The sequence below is a fragment of the Ictalurus punctatus genome, chromosome 21, assembly GCF_001660625.3.
Source record: "Ictalurus punctatus breed USDA103 chromosome 21, Coco_2.0, whole genome shotgun sequence".
NCBI lineage: Eukaryota > Metazoa > Chordata > Actinopteri > Siluriformes > Ictaluridae > Ictalurus > Ictalurus punctatus.
In genome coordinates, this window is record NC_030436.2 from 1,314,164 (window position 1) to 1,337,751 (window position 23,588).

General features: G+C 40.1%; 1 protein-coding gene across 4 annotated transcripts; it reads right to left on the reverse strand.

Annotated features, from left to right (window-relative positions):
* Positions 1 to 832: 832 nt before the first annotated feature.
* Positions 833 to 23,576, reverse strand: efcc1 (EF-hand and coiled-coil domain containing 1). 4 transcript variants are annotated; one of them, XM_017450489.3, is made up of 8 exons: positions 22,725 to 23,576; positions 20,805 to 21,214; positions 13,391 to 13,575; positions 9,329 to 9,464; positions 6,540 to 6,705; positions 5,881 to 6,039; positions 4,282 to 4,351; positions 833 to 4,179 (listed from the first exon to the last, which is right to left on the reverse strand). In XM_017450489.3, exons 1-8 carry the CDS (start codon positions 23,403 to 23,405, stop codon positions 4,043 to 4,045), a joined length of 1,944 nt encoding a protein of 647 aa, XP_017305978.1. In that variant the 5' UTR covers positions 23,406 to 23,576; the 3' UTR covers positions 833 to 4,042. The 4 variants fall into 4 exon arrangements, with proteins under 4 accessions (XP_017305978.1, XP_017305979.1, XP_017305976.1 ...); XM_017450490.3 differs by having other exon boundaries at positions 13,421 to 13,575; positions 22,725 to 23,574; XM_017450487.3 differs by having other exon boundaries at positions 833 to 4,351.
* Positions 23,577 to 23,588: the final 12 nt, after the last annotated feature.

The window sequence follows — 23,588 nt, forward strand, 5'->3', positions numbered from 1 at the left end:
GCAGCCTCAGTGTATGTACAGGAACACTGCAGGCCTCCAAACCAACATACAGAATCTAAATCTGAAGTAATAAACTACCAAGTTTTGGGAAGACCCTGTACAAGACCCGTTCCCCACGTTCCCGTACTACCGTTTAATTCAGAAGTAAAGTCCGTATAAGGAGAATCGAGGTCGGAAAGAGAAAACGGGAAGCAATTGAACTGTCTAATGCTGCTCATGGTCTTATTTAAGCTAGCTATGGGTTGGAGTACCATTTTTAGTCCTTAATGTCCCCAGGATTATAATGTGGGAGTGTGAATGTGGCCTGAAGTGTATATGAAACAGCAGTCTGTCCTGTAGGCCTGCGAAAATATACAACTAAACAGATCCCCAACGTCCATTCTTCTGCCCTGCTATAGTTTGTGATGGGTCCTGCTCACTATATCACGTATAAATAATATGCTTCTTTTGCACAAATAAACAGCCAAGAGGATAAACGTCATTTTCAAACAATTTTAGCACACAGTTGGATTATGTATCTAGTTTCTTTCCTTTATATCACTATGCGATGTATTTGCCTTCTGTTCCAACTTCAATGAAGGGTTTATGATGCACTACATAGATTGCATGTTTTTCTCAACCTTTTTTATATATTGATTTATGCTATTAGATTTGTTAATTATTTCTTTATTTAAAGTAGGGGGAGAAAAAAAAAAGTCTTTTTAGATGTTTTAAAACCAAAAGAATGAAATGAATATGTATCTATGTTTGAAACACGTGTATATAAACTATCATATGATTAGCTCCAGGTGTGTTGTGCATGATTTTTTTTTTTATTGCTTGATTGAAAATGATTTATTTATTTATTTATTTATTTATTTATTTTCAAAATCTGCAGCTAATGGTGGGATAAAAAATAACCATCACACTCACACAGAATTCCGTAATGGCATCTTAATGATGGTTCGAAATATTTTCTTTATTTTTAAGATTCAGTACTGGGATAACCTTCATGTAACGCATACTGTACAACAAATAATGCCCATAAAACGTCGGGTATGTGCTCCTGTACCTCTAAGCACGATGCTTATTGCTACATCTTTCACACGTTTATTGTCTGACGTGCGAATGTCGCTCACAAAAAAAGATTCAAACAAATATATGCTTAAAAAGTGCTAAAGTAATTTCGAACTGAAATGGCAGAAATGCAGCTTTCAAACTACACACATTCCATCAACACCAGAATTATTGGCACCCTTCAAGAAAAATTGTAAAAACGTATAAAATACACACAACACAATGTTTCCAATTTTCCACTAAAGCGCAAAAAAAAACAAAACAATTCCCTTAAAAATGAGTTTAAAAAAAATATTTGCTCTAATACACAAGGCAAAAGTATTGACAACTCTAAAGAATATTTCAAATAAATTCATATTAATTACATATTATTATTCTCAGCAAACACTGTTTTGTTGCCTTTGACCAAACAGGAGTATAATAAACGGCTACATCATACATGACCATAACGACAACTCTTTTCAGCACTACAGACAGATCACAAACCAAGTTCAAGAGTACATGCAATGATCAGTTAAGCAGAGAGCCATAATAAACAGCTGCATGTGGAGCACTTTAACGTTTTTCTGGATTAGTGGAAGCGTGAGGAGGTGCTGATGAGACACGCAAGACAGAACTGCAAGAGTGAAGGCCTTCCTGAGAGCAACTCACAAAATGAAGCACCTGAACTACATTAAATGCCATTGGAACTACAACACACAAGGTAATCAACAAGATAATGATCACAAATCATCTAAATCAACACAAAAATGGTTCAATTTGATTAAAAATGAAAAACTAGTACATAACGAGTGATTTTATATATGTTCATGTCTGCTCATTTTCATTTAGAATGCCAATAAGCCTGGAGTTGACAGCGTATGTACAGTAGGATACTGCTGACAGATATTTTCCTGTCTTTCACTCAGTTTATATTTCCATAGCAGGGGGGTGGAGTGTAAATCAAACAGGTGAACATACCTGAGTGGGTTTTGATCTCCCCTAATTGAGAACAAATCATATTATAATAGAACATTTCTATAACGATAATATTTGAGTAACTTGGTCAAGGAACTAGCTTTAAATGAATGAACTCATTTACAGTTACTGCTTTATCCCAAGAGGTCCTCACTGCAGCCTGTAGCGCGATGACGTATTGGATTAGATCCATTACATTCTGGATGTTGTAATTCAATTCAATTCAATTCAATTTTATTTGTATAGTGCTTTTTACAATAGACATTGTCTCAAAGCAGCTTTACAGAAATATCAACACGGTATACAGATATTAAAGGTGCGAATTTATCCCAACTGAGCAAGCCACTGAGTGGCGACGGTGGCGAGGAAAAACTCCCTAAGATGTTTTAAGAGGAAGAAACCTTGAGAGGAACCCGACTCAGAAGGGAACTCATCCTCATCTGGGTAACAACAGATAGTGTGAAAAAGTTCATTATGGATTTATATGAAGTCTGTATGGCGTTAGGAGCAGCCGTAGTCCCAGCAGTCTGGAATTAAAGAAGATTTGAGCTCCATCCAGAGGCAGAAAGGATCTGGATCTCTAGTATCTCCATAAATTCGTGTGGGGCTCGGCGAAAGGAGAGAGGGAGAAAAAAGATAATTATGACTGCGAAGTAGTAGAACAGAATCTAGTCAGGGTAGGCTTGAGTAAACAAATACGTTTTAAGCCTAGACTTAAACACTGAGACTGTGTCTGAGTCCCGAACACTAATAGGAAGACTGTTCCATAACTGTGGGGCTCTATAAGAGAAAGCTCTTCCCCCTGCTGTAGCCTTCACTATTCGAGGTACCGTCAGATAGCCTGCATCTTTTGATCTAAGTAGGTGTGGAGGATCATAGAAAACCAAAAGGTCTCTTAGATATTGTGGCGCGAGACCGTTTAGTGCTTTATAGGTTAATAAAAGTATTTTATAGTTAATGTGAGATTTTACTGGGAGCCAATGCAGTATTGATAATATCGGTGTGATATGGTCGTATCTTCTAGTTCTAGTTGGGATTCTAGCAGCTGCATTCTGGACTAACTGGAGCTTATTTATATTCCTACTGGAACATCCAGACAGTATGGCATTACAGTAATCTAATCTAGAGGTGACGAATGCATGAACTAGTATTTCCGCATCATGTAGTGACAATATGTTTCTTATTTTAGAAATATTTCTGAGATGAAAGAAGGCTATCCTAGTAATATTATCTACATGAGCATCAAATGATAGGCTGGAGTCAATAATCACTCCAAGGTCTTTAACTGCTGCACATGATGAAACAGAAAGACCATCCAGAGTAACCATGTGATCAGAAAGATTACTTCTAGCTACACATGGGCCTAATAGCACGCATAATAGTTACGCTAGTAACACGCATGCGCCAACAGCAGAGACAGTATTTCGGTAAGTAATTCATCTACGGTTAGGGTTAGAACATCCGGTACATAGTGGATCTAATCCAATACATCATCATGCTACAGACTACAGTGAGGACACGCTCGTTTATCCGGGTTGGGTCATGGTGTTCAATATTCATGGAACACTGGGAATGAGGCAGCCAGAGAATACACCTACTAGCACGTTTTTGGGAGGTGTGAGGAAACCTGAGAACCGAGAGGAAACCCACGCTGACACAGGGAGAACATCTAGTGAAACTCCACACCGAGAGTAGCGCAAGCTCAGGATGGAACCCTGGAGCTGTAAGGTGGCAGTGCTACACTCTGCATCATGGTGCCACCCTCTATTAAACGTACTGGTAAATAATTAAGTTCACAGACAAGAAATCGAGTATTTGGGTTAGCTTAATACCTTACGCCGAGTCTGACTCGGCTTATCTGGGTAACCGAGAGAGCTTACTTCGTGAGATATCTCTTCATGTACAGCGAGAAGACAAACTCATAACACAGAAATATAAACAGTTCGTTACAAAACACAGAGAGCACAGAGGAAAAGCATCAGACAGTGCATCTCTGCAGAAAGTCCTCCTGTACGGTTTGGCCAGCTGCTCAGCAGGAGATGAGAAGTGAGTTGGTGAGAGATGAGTGACTCTGTGGGTTCTCTGAAGTGCCACTGCTTGAGAGGATCTCACATGCAGCCAGTTCATGGCAAAGAGCATTCAGCACCTCCAGAATATGAGCCTTCCCTGTGTGGGGGCGGGAAAAAAGGCAGAATGGATCTCCATGATCATGCGGAATGAAACGAGTGATTTTGCTGAACACAGACAGACAGGGTTTGGACTTTGTACCATGATGGGGATCACTGCAAGACTCCAGCGTACTCAGTAAGATCTTCCCCAGGGACCTCCTTGATACGTTCTGCAATCACAGTGTTTATAGATATCAGCAGTACATTAATAAAACTGTCTCTGGATACTATATACAGTACTGTAATACATATATGAGTGTGTTTAAGCATTATAGCACGCTGAAAAGACAAAACACCTGCATCCGAAATCCTTTGTGATTGCGGTCATACGAAAATAATCAACGACGGGGTTGTGTGACGTCCTAAAGTTGATTATTTTCCTATAACAGCATGTTCCAAAATGCTGTATTAATCTTACACCACACCCATTTATAATCGCATTTCATGTTGGGGAACATCTGGAAAACAAGTTCGTTCCTGTCATAACTTGTGCAATAAGCAGCTATGAATAATAGTTATAGTCACTTTCTCTGTTTCCCTCTATTTAAGTTTTTAAGATATAAAAAAAATGCTTGTCATATTAATGAGAAACCAGTACGTGCGAACTTCTCCATCGTGAAGCCTTTCCACTGTTGAAAAACGTAAAGTTACAGCTTTACTTCTGACTGATCCGTAGCACTGACACCGAGTCAGTAAATGTTATATAAAGGTCTTGCTATTGAAACCTCAGCATATCACTGATTGCAGACATTTTTATGTGGAGTGTTCCCTGTGGTCATACACTGTAGCTGACACTATGGCAAAGATAACGTATTAGAACAAGCACATCCATATAATTGTGGTCTGCTTTGCAGCATGGACTACTGTCGGAGCCGTGCTGTCACTGTAACGTACTCAACCATCAGAATCGAGAAGTTTTCCCTCAGTGAATTTTGGATGGTCCTAGCTCCTTGGAACAAGAAAGAGCAAGGTAGCAGATTTCGACTAGCCCTAGCTCTGTAACCAGTGGAATCTCAAACTGAATGTTTTTTTTGTTTGTTTGTTTGTTTTACATTAGAATGCTTCTATAGAGGAATTATGTCTGTGAAAATTCAGGTTCATGTTTGGTCCGCCACCAGAGATATTCAACCCAAAACTGAGGGGAATAAAAAAACACTGCACATTCTCACCCATGTAAAAAAAAGAGAAAGTCTCAAACCTGAAATGTTACACCATATATATATTCATATATACACAAAGGTTTTGCAATGCCAATACATACAGTAGAAGTAATCACTAAAAAAAAAAAAAAAAAAACAGTCAAGCAACTTTATAAACTTTTTTTAAAAATAATTATTGGACCACTTGAGATACACTGACCCATATATTATATTAGGCGATATCTTAATAATGCATTATTTCACATTTTGTGCTCCAGTTTAAAAAAAAAGAATTGAAATGTCAAATGAATGCTGTGTGATGTATTTTATACACAGGTCTACATGTATAATTAAATCAAAAGCATGTGTTCACATGTTTAATTTACATATTAAACATTACTTTGTCAACATTTTTAACCAAGACATATGCGGACATACCGTACACATATATCCACGTTAATGAAGATCCGTAATTTTTCACGCGTTTCATAGAGGTGGAGATGTGTTGGATGAGCTGAAAGTTCAACTCAAAGTATTTTTGTGTTTGCTCTCAGACTAACCAGATCTCTGAGCTGCTGGAGGAGCTGCAGCACATCTATAAGCTTCTCCTCAACCAGCGACAGACGCACCCTCTCCGTCTCCAGCATCTGCAGTTCTCTGTGGAGGAGCTCCGTCTCGTCAGCCTTCTGCTGTAGCTCCTGCACTAATGAGTCCTTCACCTGTGCAACAAAAACACATTGTTGTATTGAGGTAAATGTTAACATTAACGAAATCTCTAACTTTAACCTCAAACCAATACATAACCACATACCACCAACTGTATGTTTTTTTAATTTTAACCAAAAAAAAAAAAGAGAGAAAGAAATGTATTTATGAATAATAAACAAAAACCTTATTAATTAAAACATTCATTTTATGCAGCACTACTGTATGGCTGGCAGTTTGTTAGCAAACTGCATTGTGATACATATTTTTTATGGTAGAAATGCTTTGAAGAACTGTGATATGATATTTTTTGTCATATTGCCTAATATTCATATAAACAACAACCCTTACCCCAACTCTCTGCAATTCTTTCATGGTCCTCTAGTGGGGTGGACAGCACAGTTTGAATATCCCTGCTCTAGAGCTATAATTTCCCAACACTGACAACAGTGTGTGTGTGTGTGTGTGTGTGTGTGTGTGTGTGTGTGTGTGTCTGCAGGGGGCAGCAGTGTACCTGCTCAGGGTCAGTCTCAGATCTCCAGGCCTGGCTCTCTCTTAGCTCCAGCTGTTTGTGGAGACGAGTCACTCGTTCCAACAGCTGCAGAACAGCAGTGTGGCTCTCTTCTGCCCACGACTCGCCCCAGTGAGACAGCAGCTTCTTCAGAGCCCTCTCATCACATCTAAACATAGAACATAGCACTGAGATGTGTGTGTGTGTGTGTGTGTGTGTGTGTGTGTGTGTGTGACATGTACATGTCCAAGAAAATGTTTTATTCAGAAAAAGTTTCTGAATTATGCACATTTGAAGAAGAATTTAATACAACATTGTTGTCATCAACTGGAGCTTGTACATGTTATTCAGTGCAAGATCTTACGGTAACTTAAACATTTCTTCTAACCTACACAGAGAAGGAACTTGTACTTTGTTTTCATTCTTTCACTAACTCCTGCACTAACTCCCCTCTAGCAGTATTATAGCTGTATTGCATTCTCAAAAGTAAGTACACCCCTACATTTATCACACCTTCAAATCCATAAAATTGGAATCAGGTGGTCAGGATCGGGTGCCAGTGATTAGAACCTGCTTAGGGAGTGCAGGAGGAACCGGTCTTATTTATACCCCTCTCAAATCTAGTGTCTGGTGTTCACTTTGTTATTGAGGTGTGTGGTGTCATCATGCCAAGTTCAGTAAAGCCTTCAGAAAAAAGGTTGTGGATGTCTATGAGTCCGGCAAGGGGTTTAAAAGATCTCCAAATGATTTGAAATACATCATTCCACTGTAAGGAAAATCATCTACAAATGGCTCAGATTTCAAATGCCAATTGATCCAGGACTCGTCGTCCCAGCGAATTCAGCCGAAGAGTAGACCGTTTGATGCAAAAAGAAGTCTCCAAGAACCCCAAAATTTCATCACAGGATCTGCTGGTAAGTCTTGCAACTGTTGGTGTCAAAGTGCACGCTTCTACAATCAGAAAGAGATTGTACAGATTTGACCTGCATGGGAGGCGTGCCAGGAAAAAGCCTCTGCAAGACTACAGTTTGCCAATGAGCACACAGGCAAAGACCAGGCCTTTAGGAATAATGTGCTCTGAACAGACGAGTCAAAGATAGAGATGTCTGGCCACAGTAACATCTAGATGTGTTACACAAATTAAAACATGGCACCTTTTTGTTTGAACTCACCCATTTTTCAAGTGGTCAAAAATATTGGAAATTCTGATTGACGGGTGTTTCTTGTTGCCCAGGTGTGTCCTGTTAGATTAACTGTTTAAACAATCAATAGCTTAATAGTTCTGAATGTCTACTCGTCGGTTTGAGCCCTGGGTTTCCCCTGTGAAGACGTATTTCACAGCATAAAAAGGATAAGTCAACATGAAGACCAGAGAGCTGTCTATGGAAGAAAAGCAAGGCATTTTGAACCTGAGAAAATAGGGAAAATTGACCATTGTACAAGTATTGGGCATAGTCAATACAATAATTTGGAATGTCCTGAAAAAGAAAGAAACCACTGGTGTACTAACAACCAGACATGGAACTGATCGACCAAGGAAAACAGCAGCAATATTGTAAGAAGTATGAAGAAAAACCCCAAAACAATAGTCAATAACATCAACAACCTTCACAGGGAAGGGGTGAAAGTATCACAATCCACAGTTCAAAGAAAGAAAATTTAGAACCATACCACAAGATGCAAACCACTCATCGGCAGAACGAATCAGAAAGCCAGATTGGAATTTGCAAAGAAATACAGAGATGATCCACAAAAGTTCTGGGAATAAAAAGAAAGGGTCTGCTCATAATCCAAAACATATGAAATCATCAATCAATCGGTCAAGCACGGTGGAGGTAGTGTCATGGCTTGGGCTTGCACGGCTGCTTCTGGAACAGACTCACTAATCTTCATTGATGATGCACCTCATGATGTAACAGCAGAATGAATTCAGACGTCTACAGAAACATTCTGTCTACCAATTTACAGAGAAATGCATTCTGTATAATTGAGAGAAACTTCATCATGCAGCAAGACAATGATCCAAATCACACTGCCATCACAACAAAGGACTTCATCAGGGGGAAACGTGGAAGGTTTTAGACTGGACAAGTCACTCACTAGACCTTAACTAGACCCAAGTGAGCATGCATTCTCCTCCTGAAAAGGAGACTGAAGGGAGAAACCCCTCAAAACAAACCACAACCGAAAGAGGCTGCGGCAACAAGGCTGGAAAAGCAACACAAAAGAAGAATGCAACAGTTTGGTGATGTCCGTGGGTCACCAGCTTGATGCCGTTATTGCAAGCAAGAGATCTGCATTCGAATCAAATAAATGTTCATATATTTTTCTCATTGAAAAAATCACCAAAGTCACCAAAGGTGCCATGTTCAAAGTTGTTTAAAACATCTAGATGTAAACATGAGGAAACTCTGATCTATTCTCTCATGTTCATCTTTTGATCTCTAACCCAAATGTCTTCAGTGTATAGCAAAAAAAAAAGAAAAAAAAAAAAAAGAAAAAAGAATTGACCTTGTTGTTGCAATACTTTCAGAGGGGACAGTAAATAAATGGCTACTGTGCGTATTTATTTCTATAATGTGTGAATTTAAAGGAATAGTACAGCCTCAATTAAACACAACAGTGACTTTTACTTTCAAATACTGATATGTAACTGATATGCTGTTCTGGGTGCTAAATGCATCCACGTTAGTACAGGACTTCACTGCAAAGCTCAGGCGCCTGAGTAAACTTACTAGGTTTTATGGTTTTGCCCCCTCAGAGCTGTGTGTGCTGTAGTGTAGAACACTCACCTGTCTCCACAGCAGGAGAGCCTGGTGAGAATCCTCTTCACCTCGTCCACTTGTCTCTGCTGCTCTCCTGTCCACCTCTCCTCCTCTTCATCTGATGCTGCCTGACCCTCCACCGAGCGGAAGAGCTGCTCCTCCACTGAGACACGTGACACACAACTCTTCATCAGCAACAGATAGCGCTTATAGAGGCTTCATGGAGTAGACAATTGAAATTTCATCATTACTTTATTAATGTCATTAACTCATAAAAGACAACACATTACTAGACTAGATGTCATATGCTGTCATAATTTGCTATGACAGTTTATATTATGATATTATGATATTATGCCTAGCGTTACCACTAGTAACTGTGATAGCAGCCATAATATGTTTTGACACATACTTCATTTGATAATTCAATCCACCCTGTACTATATTGAAAACACATTATTTGATGATTTACTTTGTGAATTGAAATAATTTTTGAAAATAGACTCTCAATTCAAATCTGATGACTGCAACACACGCCAAAAAAGTTGTGACAGTCGACTGTTAAGCGCTGTGTAACATCACATTTTTTTCCAATAACACTTATTAAGCGTTTGGACGCTGAGTGAAGACACCAGTTGGTTAAGTTTAGAGAGCGGAATTTTCCCCCATTCATCCATTATACATTTCTTCAGCTACACAACTGTACGAGGCCTGATGCTACAACTGACGCTGATAACAGCTTGGAAGGTCCTTTTCCTCTTTGGCTCGGAGAACACGACGGTTGTTTTGTACAAAAACTATTTGAAACGTCGACTCGTCGGGCCACAAAGCTCGATTCCACTGTGCTACTGTCCATCTCAGATGAGACCGAGCCCAGAGAAGTGGGCGGAGCTTCTGGACAGTGTTGATGTACGGCTTCTGCTTTATATAGTAAAGCCTTAACCTGCATCCGTGGATGCAGCGGCGAATGGTGTCGACTGACAAAAGTTTACCAAAGTATTCCCGAGCCCATGTCAGGATCTCCATTACAGACTCGTGACGGTTTTTAAGACAGTGACGTCTGAGGGATCGGAGATCACACGCATTCAGAAGTGGTTTTCGGCCTCGCCCTTTACGCACTGAGATTTGACCGGATTCCTTGAATCTTTAATTATATTGTGCGCTGTAGAAGGTGAAATGTACAAAATCCTACCGATTTGTCTTTGAGGAATGTTCTTCTCAAAGTGTTGGATTATTCACTGAAGCATCTGTTGGTAGATTCGGAGCCTCGATCCAACATTGCTCTTGAAGCACCAGGCCTGTTTTGGAGGCTCCTTATACACTATGATTAGACGATCGCCTCGCCTGTTTCACATCACCTTCTTATTTCAACTTCTCACATCGCTATTAGTCCTAAACAACGTTTTTGGAATGTGTTGCATGCATCAATTTCAAAATAAACGTTTATCTTTAAAAAACTATGCAGATGACTAGGTAAAACATCGAATATCTTTAGTGCGTCCCAAATCGCACACTACTCTACGCCATTGTGTAGTATAAATAGTGTGATTTAGTGTGTTCACAATGAAAATCCCCCCCAAAAACAAAGTGCACTTTAAGTACCCGATGATGCACTCACTCAACCGAAAAAACGAAGTGTGGAATGATGGACAATTCATGCACTCAACTAAGTTTTCGTTACATAGCGGATGGGGGGGGGGGGGGGGGGGGGGGCTATACCAGGCTGAGATGCTGAACAAAAAATAAGATGTTTACATTGCCAGCAGCCATATCCTCAACCACAACTTACTATGTTGATTTTAAATTCATACACTAGACAGCAGAGTGTATAGTGCATAGTATAAGTATATATATAGTATGCAATTTGGGATACACTACTTATATTTAAACGTTTTTTTTGTTTAAAATCGATGTACATTTACAAATCACTCCTTTTTGTTTTTATTAGCATTTTCCATACATTCCGAAACATTCATATACTATGTACTAAAAGCATGTAATCTTTTTTTGTGAAGAAAAAGTACATACTCTTGAGTGTGTAGTAAAAGAGTATGCAAGTACTGGGACATGTGTAACAGAAGAGAACGTTGTTGCCCAGAAGATAACACTGTCACTAGAGCTGCAACAACCAATCGATAAAATTGATAATAATCGATTATGAAAATCAGTCAATGAATATCATTATCGATTAGTTGAGTGGTGAGTGGTGTAATTGCAGGTTTCTATTTGTAACACTCAGTTTGTGGATTTTATTTTAAATAAACGGGGGAAAAAATGGTACTGTAAGTTTCCCCACCACCCATCCGATTAATCGATAATAATAATAATAATAATAATAATAATAATAATAATAATAATAATAATAAAATCGGCCAACTAACCGATTATGAAAATAATCATTAGTTCTAGCCCTAACTGTCACCATAAACAAACTAATTGCTGCGGCTTTTCTTCATTCATTATTTTTTATGATATATTTTCATTTATCATTGCCCTGATTTATTTTTCCACATTTCATCGACACCTCTCTAAAACGCGTGCTCGAATTCGGCGAAGCAAACCGTCACAAAACTCCTCCTTCCTCACGCAAGGTGTTAGGGGCAATAACAGCTGAAAAAGTGTCCACGGATCCACACCACAAACATCTACCGGAAATAGGAGACCATCTTCGGGTACCTTCGGGATACTCATTTCAACATGTTACGATTTTGGACACACTAATTCTAATCTCAGATACTATATTTAGGATACATCGTATGTGAACTGGGACACAGGGTAGGCCTGTATTAACGCTTTGATATCACATTGCTAAAAAAAAAAACAACAAGAAAAATTAGTAACACATTTATGATTTATACTGTAGGTTACAGAATTGAAAAATACAACAAGATAATACCCTCCAAGACAAAACTATAACGGAGTTATATAATGCTACATATTTATTTGCTAAAAGACAGGAAACTTAGCTAAACGCAGTGACAGTTGCTATTTTATTGATGAGTAAATAAAATACGCACAAAGCCTCATACCATACGTTATTAATCACTAGTGGTGTTTTTGCTATTATATATTTGACCACAATGGTTAGGACATTATTTTAGAGCGGAACAAAAGCCTTATGACAATTTCATGAAGTACATATCTTAACGTCCACCACAAAGTGTACGCTAACTACAGCACACTTGGCAAAATGAATACGCTGTCATGACATCAAACACTGGGCAACTACTTACCAGTAGCAGACACATGATACAGCTGTGCAACTAAACGACTATGACAACGCGTGACATCGTCCATGACAAATATTCATGTAAGATTTATGATGCAGTGTTCAAGTAAAATTGTTATTTGATCGTATATTATACTCAAACAAAGCATTATCGTATGATACCACAGACATTTAAAGGATAAGTCCACCCTGAAAACACAATTAATATGTGTGGAATATTTGTGACGTGCTTAGGGTTCTGGTGCAGAATGCTCATTATTCCATTTTAAAGATTAGCGGTTGTGTGGTGCTCTGATCTCACAGGAGAACATTGCTATTTCTAGTGCAGTTAAAATGCCATTCAATAGGAGGAGATTTTTTCAACAATCTGAAATAAAAGTGCTATTGGTCAGATAACGATCGCCATTTTCGTGCCGTATTAGGAGTGGAGATAAAAAAAAAAAGGCCTCAAAGTTCCAGAATGCAATGCAGCTATACAGTGTAATCGCACCGAGTTACAGCGGAGACTCGGCTCGGCTAGTTAGCTAGTTAGCATGACGGGCGTGATGTTGCGATGGTGGTCTTAGCGTAAATGTTAGAGCTTTGAACGCTAGCCTGTTTGAGTGTACAGAAGACGGGACGGGAACGCCGGACAGACTAAAGAACAAAACACTGCTTCGTCTCTTTAAGTAGAGATGAACTCCCGCTATAAGCAGGTAGTCGAATGGCATCGTGGATAATGAAGGAAATCAAACAAAACAGACTAACGTGTCAAGGAAAAAAACATCTTCTGCACAACTGATTATCAGATTAATTATAAATATCGATATGCAAGTCGTTTAGGGTGGATTTTTCCTTTAAATGCTGATTTCCCATCATACCCAAAATTATGTTGAAAGCACACAACTGACTGTTGTCATGAGTGGTCTCTGCATGGCCTGCTGGAGAGTCACGGTCTCGTTGTGTATCCAGACAACATCGGCCGCTCTGGCGCATGCTGCCCCTGTACTGCAGCTCATCGGTGCTGCTGAATACTTTAGACACTGGCACTTTGGTGACCTCGGCCCTGCAGAACAATAGACAATCTAGTTATTACCGTCCCCACAGAAGTACAGCAAACGCTCTTCCATACTCTTCCACTGTACACGTACACTGTACACTGTGCATTAAATTAGTAACACTGATGGCGGCCATGTTGCTGCTCCCCTAAATTGAGGAATAGGAGGAGTTGGATTAAAAAATATATATTGCATATCGAGTATTACTTCAGTCCTTTATAAAACATCAAAGAGAGGTCAAGTAACATGCGCTGGTCTGCCATAATTCTTGTCCGTAAGCACCATAATAATTTCATTGGCTCTTGTGATAAAGCAGCACAAGCAGGGCTGACTGTGCGTAATTGAAGCCAGGCCCAGAGTCAGCCACAGCATGCTTTGAGCTCAGAGCACGAGTTAGCTTCACAGTCTGAGTGGAAAACAGCAATAATCTTATAAACATAAAGGACCATAAACACACAAAACACATCAACTCCTATAGCACATCCGAACAACACACACACACGTTTTAAAATGAATTTTATAAATCTGTTGCTCTGCTAGACAGCTTGTTTAACTTTGGTTAAAGGTTAGGTACTCACAAAATTCTTTTAGTGTAGAGTTTTGAAACTTGTGTTCAGGTTGAAAACAGCTGCAATATAAAGTGCAATCGATTTATTTTTTTAATTTCTAGCCACGGTTTGAACGCTCCTTTGGTCATTTGTGTAGGAGGAAATCCGATAGGGGGCCTTCATGAATCAGAGATTAAGTGTTTCCAGATGACTGCCTTTTGCCAGAGGAGAAAAAAAAGGGAGAAAAAAAAAAACCCCTGAAGAAATACACTTTCAGCAGACTGAATCCTGGAGAGTGAAAAAAGACGCATACATCCTGCATCCTGCTGCCAAGTCTTCAGCATGCCAAGGCTTTAACCCTGGTCTCTGTAAGCTGCAGGACAAGCTAACAAAACATCGTCCCCGGGGTTGCAGGCTCAGGAATGGGTACTGAGCAGAGGTTAAGGTCAGGAACTGGGGTACTAGTGGTGGATACAGCAGGACAGATTGGAGAATGGTGTTGCTTTAGGGCAGGAGTGTCAAGCACAGGTCCTGGAGGAATACAGCCTGTCAGAGTTTAGTGTTTTCCCTGTAATACACACCCAGTTTCACTTATGAAGTCTTTGTCATAGTCACAGTATATGAATGACTCTGGACCAAACTTGTTAAATTAGAAAAATGTAAAACATTTACATTACTGCCCTTCTTTAGGAATCTATGTACACAGTGCTGATATCTAAATATAGGACCGAACAGGTTGCTATGGGGACCCAGTGACACCAGTATGATAGCTTTGGTCTGGTTATAGAAGTGGATTGTCAAAATGCTCAGTGTGACTAATTGGATTTTAATTGACAGCATGGGAGTGTGTAAGAGAGAAAACAGAGCGGTTGGAGATGATTATGAAGACATAAGGCTTTGGAAGAAGGTAAAGCCTGATAGAAGGGTTCCAATTTGTCATTCATCATCACAGTCTGATTAAAAAAAAAAAAAAAAAAACCTGAACAGTGGGTAATGCTCTTGGACCTTATCCTATCACATGCTCCATAATGTATATGTGAAGCTGGTGAAAGACCAGGTGTTAATAGCTTGGAATCTAAATACAAAGATAAGACCAGGAAAAATGGCTGTATCACACCTGAATAGACTCCAACTATTTCAGAGTCTTTCCACTATTACAACCATTCAACATGAACTTGGCCTGTTTCAAACATTCCTGATGCTAAAAGGAAACGCTTCAACAGGGGTGCATGAATTAATAACTAACAATATAAGGTGAAAATCTTTCGGATTAAATATTTATCCTGAGGGTAGGAACGTTAAGTAGGTTAACGTTAACGTTAACCTACTTGCATTAGCAATGGAGAAATGTAAACTTACTTTAAAAGGTCAGTGTTAAACAGTTACCCAGGGTAAAATATTAACATGACCTTGCATGTTATGACTCAGGGTCGAGATGCTATCTATCTATCTATCTATCTATCTATATATATATATATATATATATATATATATATATATATATATATATATATATATATATATTTTTTTTTTTCAGCGGGGTCCTGCTCATGAAAGAGTGTCTGGATAATGACAAGCAAAGAAATTTTAGCCAACAGACAACCATCTGGTAGCATTTATCCCATTGTCTTTGGATCTGAAGGGTCCTCCGAAGCTTTTATTTGAAACAAATGAGAAAAAAGCCATTTCACCGAACATGGACTAGTACTGCTTAACAGAGAACTGACTAGCTGTGACATGCACATATTTGAGTCATATCTGAGACAAAGCAGTGTTTAGTGGAAACCAGAGATGATTTGTTTTGGTTTTTTTTTTTACAATTTTTACAGATTTTTAAAAAAAATTTTTTTTTTAACATTGAGCCTTACTTGAGAAAACGCTAACAGATATAATACACTGAGTGCTGAAAGATAAACACATTCTATTTTAGTACAGCGTTTAACCTACTTTACAAACCCATTCAAAAAGGCAAGATGATTTTCATTACTTTTCTTCCCGGCCCTTTGGGGCTGTTTGCTTCACAGGCGGATTTGTTTCTTACAGGAAAAAGCATAGAGCAAGCAACAAAACAGAAACAGATGCAGGAGAGAAAGAGGAGAACGTGAATAATGCTCCGAGTGGCAAGAATGGACTGGGACATTATTGTGTGTCCCAGGCTTTGGCCATTCATCATATCATTGCTTGGTTCTGGGTCACTGGTTACGACCATCATGTTTGCAGTTTCAGGTACTAACAACAGGATCAGATATCAGACTGAACTAAACTCATGCTGGACAGAACCAGTGCTCTCAGCTCAGACCTGTGTGAACAAAGCTGAGGGACAGCTGCATGGGGTTAAGGAGTGAGGACACCGGGCATTTCCTGTGTTTAGTAAAACAAAGCTGACGTTACAGCCTGATGTTCATTCTCTCTGTAGCCTTCTGTCAGAGTCTTCTCTTTCACTCTCTACTGTCTCTACTGGACGCTTCAGAGACGAGTTTTCGTATCATAATGATTCATATACTTGCATCATCACCTGATAGAATTATACAATCTATAGCGCAAAATCACCTACACAAAATAAGAAAAGGATGTTAGTAATAGTTATCATTAAATCCCATATCAGGATGAATCTGATGGCACTTGCACATTCTTTTTCAGTTAGCTAAGGAAGAACAGATCCGATAGCCGGTATTGGTATAGTGGCGTCCCAGTGAATGCCAGCTTGGATCGGATTAGATCTGACATATTTTGACATATTTTCTAATCCAAAGTTTGTATGCCATGACCGTGTTTGATGTTGTTTGACATGATACTGATCTCACATGTGGACACAGGAATTTTTTTGACTTGGCTACAGAAGTTTGTTTAAAAAGAGGTAAAGTAAGATATGTGCATCACCATTTATGACCATTTATTCTTTTATTTCCTAAGTGGCTTGTCTGTAGTCCAGTTCGGGTACTTTACTTCATTAAAAGCGGCCGAGAGCAACCCTGAATTCAGAGGAGAAGACTATCGGACCGACACTGCAAACAACCAATCACAGACATGTGATTTACCTGAAACGAAATGCTTCAAACTAAACTCTGGAACAGTTTAAGACATAATGCTGTGAACTTTTTATTCTTTTTTATTTATTTATTTATTTTTTTAAATCCCATGAACGTTTGCAGTGATAAGATGTGTTCAAAATATGGCTTGCTGTCAGAAAACATTACAAGTGTATATAATTATGGAATTGTTAACAGCCGGTCAGATGGCGTCGGATTCTGAAGCCAGCTAAGAGTGAAAAGCTAGGTGAAGTATCTGTAGTCCTAATTCCTGCATGGATTTCACCTGCTGAGTTCAAAGATATGAATGGTGTCATTCCACATGAAAAATATCAAAACGACAACTTCAACTCGTTAAATCCAAGACAGAGAGTAACTATTGTAACTAATATATCTGTGTTGGAGTTAAAGCACTATGTATTAGGGTGTATATTAAATGATGAAAGTAAGCGTTTGTCGCATTGAATAAAGTCATGAGAACATCCAGCAGACAATGAAACCAGTGCAGCTCTCTGGCTTTGTTATTACAAGTTTAGCCCCCTGTAAACAGTTTCAAAGGAAGCAGGCACACAAGCTCAACAACACACAAACAAACCAACTCGTGGAAAAATGTACAGAGGACAGATTGGACTGAAATCCTGAGCTGAAACCCGAGCAGTGGTAAACAGTACGCTTTCAAATGTCTGAGACGCTGAAAGCAGAAAACACTCTTCTCACCACAAAGTCATCTGTTAACACGACAAGGGGAAAGAGTTGCTATGTGAAGCCCTCGTAAGCGTAACAGCATGGTAAAATAGAGCTCAAAGTCCCAGAGCGTACATATATTTGTCGGTACCTAACTATGGGTTGCAAACATGTCGTACACATGACTTATCCCTGTGAGGTCTCACTGTGTTGTTAACTTTCAAATCTCGACCTGCGTCAGACATAACACAGGGAAGAACAATTAGTTTGCCCTTTTTAGGTCTGTCATTATGGGCTGCAGAAATACAGTTCAGAAGGGAATATTTGACAAATGGCTACTGCACCTGAAATTACAGGACCAGAACTGTTTATTTTAATCGGCCTCTGTGATCTGCCAGGCCAGTCGCTATGACGTTGACAATATTAACAAATATAGTAATGTCAGACATACATGTTTTCACCAGTGGAGTTCGGGCATGATAATAACCAGGTTAATACATTATAATGGTCCTGTTTTCTAGCACTGAGCTTCACCCTCTATATTCTCTGAAGATACAGAGACAGTGAACAAACAGCTGACTATTTGTGTCTTTCTCCAGATGGTGCCCCCACATCTCTTTTGTTCATCCTCCCCCAGCCTCCAGACCTCATTGTCCCTGCAGGTCTATTCCTCCTCAGCATTTATTGGGAAGTGAAAACGCCTCCAGCCCTTTAAGATACACATGGCTTGGTCTCCTGTTTTTAATGGAAATGAAGTCAGGAGATCCATTACTTTCCCAGAGTCTCCTCCACAGGGCCTTCCCTGCAACTAAACCTCCCTCTGTCTCTTCCACTCTTCATCACAGCCAGCAGGCTTTTCATCCAGAGCGTACATTTATAGTCTGTTGTGAATCTTTTTCTGCACCATTATGGGCTGAAGGTGGTTTAAGATTTAACGTGAGATATCTCCGAATTGAGGTAAAGTAAGTAAATAAATAAGGTCTGGGGGTCTAACGACTGAATATGAGCCCACAAAGATAATACTCAGAAGTATCTTTAGTTCTTATTGCCAAAAACATTCACTCTCATTAAAATAATGTTCGGAGCTGACTCCAATCATGTTGTGCATATTATAATCCCTCAAATCCCCCATCAAAAGGGTGATTTAAACCACAATGACTTCTTGAGAAATCGGCATAATTAGCAGAATGGAGCGTTTTTCTTTTTTTTTTTAAATGTGGAATACGAATACAAAGTTACTGAGCATTCCCATTACCACATGGGTGGACTTAGAGGCAGGTGTGGTAATTCAAGTGGCCACTTTAGACAAGTAAGGATAATAGTAGCATGTATAAATCAGGACAAAAAGAAAAGAAAGATCTGAGGGCAAGTGGGTCACTTACTGACCCATGGTGCATGACCAGAGTCATCCGCTCCAACAGAAAAGCTGTGCCAAAAGCAACCCTGCGGCGTACTGCCTTTAAACAGCTGTGTGCTCACTGCGTGCACTCCTGAGGCTTGATCTAGGCCCACTAACTAACCCAATGTCTGTTTCATAGATGTGCCATTATTACAACGTTATCACAATATACATTTTCACAAGGTCGCACATAATCATATTTATGAAATGATTCATCCTCTAGAATTCCAATGTGATTATCTTAATCATGTCAGTAATGGAATTACTAAGAATAATACAGAGCATTACTTATGCACTGTCCACCTTGTCATCTGTTAGCTAGGTGGGCATTTTATTTGACAAAATATATCATTTTTCTGTTTCAAGGAGGCCTCTGAAAGGACACACAGGGCCAAGGTGGGACTCAAACCCCCAATTCTGGAGGTGTGACGCAACCATGCTAACCACTATATCACCATGCGCCTTGCTCTGTGGTTATTTTACCACTTTCTGAAATTAAATTAAACAGCAGAGTTGGACCTTAACTACATAGCATGGGGGCAGGGGAGCCTCAAATACGTGAGGGTTCAGGGAGGGAATAGTTGCTAGGATTCAGGTCGTAACAGTTCATCTATTATTCAAAGAGAGCACAGATAGCATTGGAGTTGTTGAAGATTGATTGGGACTTTCAGTCTGTTTCAGTCAGGCCTTTTCGCTCTCCCAATGTGCCGGCTTTAAAGTGAATGGAACTCACTCTGAATGGATCAGCCCCATTGTAATTCAGAATGAATTATGTGGTTTAAGAGTATGAAAAGGGGTCTGGCCTCTTAGCGCGACTAGAGGAACATTTTTGCACCATAGCATGGCTCTGAAGAATGGATGAGAATGTTTATGATCAATGCCAACATGAAGCAACATCACCTCTGATATATGTGGTGATGGGTATATATGCGTTACGCTAACATTGGCTCATTTGTAGCTTAAAGCAGATTTCAATATTGCTCTCTCCAGGATAAGTGTTTGTTTGGGAGGAATAAGATGATATAATTAATCATCTATCTGTATAACATATGAATAAGATCATCTGCGCAAATGCTGATGAAACCAAAAGAGCAAGTGAACAGCTGAGCAGACTGTAAACATTAATTAAATGGCTGAGCCTTTGGAAAGTTCAATGACAGGCTAGGTATAAAACCTAAATTCCGCTGAAGCAAGCAGTACCCAGCCAAAGCTGCACACAGTTTCAATAAGCCAAAGCGGCAGCCCTCTTACCACACACGTTGTCTGCTTAATGAACCCAAACAAAACAAGGTCTGCACCCAAGAGAGTAAACCACATCAAGGCAGCTTGAATAGCATGAAGTCTGCCACACTTGTTCACGATCCAAGCAACTGGATTCTCTGGGAACCATTTTAGAAACTACAATTCACTAAGTTAGATGAGACAAAACAAAGTTATGCAATAACATTCATCAGTCTACTGCTACAGCCAATCCGGGCCAACTCTAAAGCAAATCCAAGGCCTTTGATAAAATAACTGGCAAACCATCAGTGTGACAGGAAGCCTATAATAGGAAGCTCTGTCTCCAGCTGTCTCACCTGTAATAGAGAAGCTCCATCTCCAGCTGCTGCACGTGTCTTTGCAGGACAGGCACGTGGCTTGCTTTGGCTTCCAGCTCTTTCACTTTGCCCAAGCCACTGAACAGAGCCTCCCTGGCTTCCTCAACCTTCTTCCTCATCTCCGCCTGCTCCTTCTTCAGGGTTCTGTTGCACTCCTCTAGCAACAGCACAGCCTCCCTAGATACACGCAGCTCCTGCTCCAGCTTCTTGTTTAGAAACAGGACGTCCTCAACCTGCTCAGAGTTCCGGGCCAGTTCTGGCTCTGTCAAGAAGTCCTGAAGTCTTTTCTTACTGCAATGAGTGGTGGATTTCTGAGCCATGCGCTTATGATGGGCAACAAAGCAGCCACTGTCTGGCCTGTGTTTCACATGGCTCTTCCACAGTCCAACCTAAAGTGTGCAGAAAAACATCAATATCGGATATAACACAGTCACATCAGCACAATCCACACACTATATCTGCACACTTAAGTGGGTTTAAATCATGATCACGGTTTTTGAGTTTCTCAGTGAATGGATGATCTGGTTAATAGTCGTACTGGTGAGCTTAGAAAAAGTTCACGGTTCATTAAATCACAAGCTTGCTGTAAACTGTCATTAACTGAGACACTCAATGTATATTCAATTCGATTCTTGCTTTATTTGTCATGTACAAAGAGTTATAAAGAGTACAATTTCTTCATAGTGGTGTTCTTGGTAGCAAATTCTCAGCTGTGAAATATACGAGATAGTCGTAGACAGTAGGACACAGGTTGACGTAGAAGGACACATAGTAGTGTGCAAAAAAAAAAAAAAAAAAAAAAAAAAAAGGGCCGGTAGGATACACAAGACAATATGAGAAAATATTGAAAATACTATAGAAAAAGGATTTTCAACAATAATAGAACTCTATTTTGGTTCAAATATTTATACATTTAAATAAATATAGATTTATAACGCAAGGCTGTGCTCTCTTGATTAAAAAAAACATGGGATGATAATGAATAAAATGAGTTTCTGAGCTTGCTGAATATTTGTGATAGCTGTGACTTCAATATGGAGATTCATTCATTCATTCATTCATTCATTCATTCTTATCTTCAGTAACCACTTTATTATGGTCAGGGCCATAGTGAATCCAGAGGAAACACACACACAGACACAGGGAGAACATGCACAGAAACACCCCAAAGACAGTAACCAGAGCACAGGACTGAACCAGACACCCAATTCCAGTTTTTCCAATGATGATATGATACTGAAATCAGGCAACAACCAGCAATGTAAACAAGCGGACTATCTGCAAGCTTCTTTTGCCAAATTCTGTTTAACATCAGGTGCACTGTGCTTTAAGACAATTTGTGTCCGATGTTCAATGCAAGATCTGTTTTGTGTGAGTCATTGTGGCACTTCAAATATGTTAGTGAAGCTACATCCATCTGGGTTCTGCTATACTGATCCAGGGTTTCGGGCTGCTGTAGGAACTTATACCAATATTGGTGTATATGTGTATGAATATACCGGTGTATCCCTGATCGACTATAAACCTAATCCACAGGAAATAACATTGTGATTCACAGGCCTCCAAACTGGACTTGATAACCAGTGTTTATGGACAGTGGCATATTTCATAACATCACAGAATGCAAAGTGGAGACAGCATGTCTTTCACAACCTGCATCAGTCACTGTGAATAAAAATGAGTGAAAAATCTCTGATCCCTACACAATGGAAACAGATAGGCTACATGATGCAGAACACCTTCAAGGATTACTTTTGCCTCTGTCCTAGATCTGACCAAGCATGAAGGAGGGATGAAGAGAAAACGCAAGAATTTGCTAAGAAACACTAAAAATGCATTAATAAAGAAGCATTAATAAACGATTGTAAGCATTGTTTGTGAACCATAACAGTCACTCACTTGCAAGGCCAACGAGCGCGCATCACTGCTCTGAAGAGCCGCACGCATGTCCTCTACCAACTCCCGAAGACTTGCGTTTTCCTCCTCCAGCTTGGCTATCCTGTCCTCTGCTTCCTCCAAAGCCACAATGTCCTCATAACACTCGCGTGTGCATGACCCTTGCCTGCATCCTGAACTGCGCTGATCTGATGCAGGCGTGGAGTCACTGGTGCGCTTCCCGGTGCCCGGGCTGAGCAGCTTCTCCCTGCGCCTCAGCGGGCTCCGGAGACGGATCTGCGTCTCGATGTGCTCGCTCTCTCGGCCCACCAGCAACCGGCCGTCCTCGTAGTGGCAGCCAGCCTTGGTGCTGAAGTAGCCGCACAGTTTGGCGTGGAAGTGGCGGAACGTGAACTCGCTCGGGAGGCTATCCAAAATCCCCGCGCACTCCTCCGCCTCGGACTCCTTACTCAGCCCCAGGATTTCACACAGGATCTGGAAATCCTCGGCGGGGATCCTGCCGTCGCCCTGGCAGTCCAGGTGGTGAAAAATCTCCTGCAGGTACTGATCCAGACCAGTAGCCAGGACTATGATCTCGTTCTCCACGCCGCGGTCCAGTCCATAATGGTAAGCCAGTGTGCTCACTATCCATTGTGTCCTGCGCGCCGGGCGGCGGTACGGGTCACACGCGTCTAATGTTTCCATTCTCTGTTTCCCTTATAACAATCCCATTTATAGAGGACACGTTTTTAAAATAAAATAAATAAATACGAACGAGCTGCTCAGCCGAACATCATCCTCTTCTCATAAAGCGCTAAAGGACACACACACACAGTCTGTGAGTGTGTGTGTGTGTGTGTGTGGCGCTGCTGTGGAATGTAGCGTACA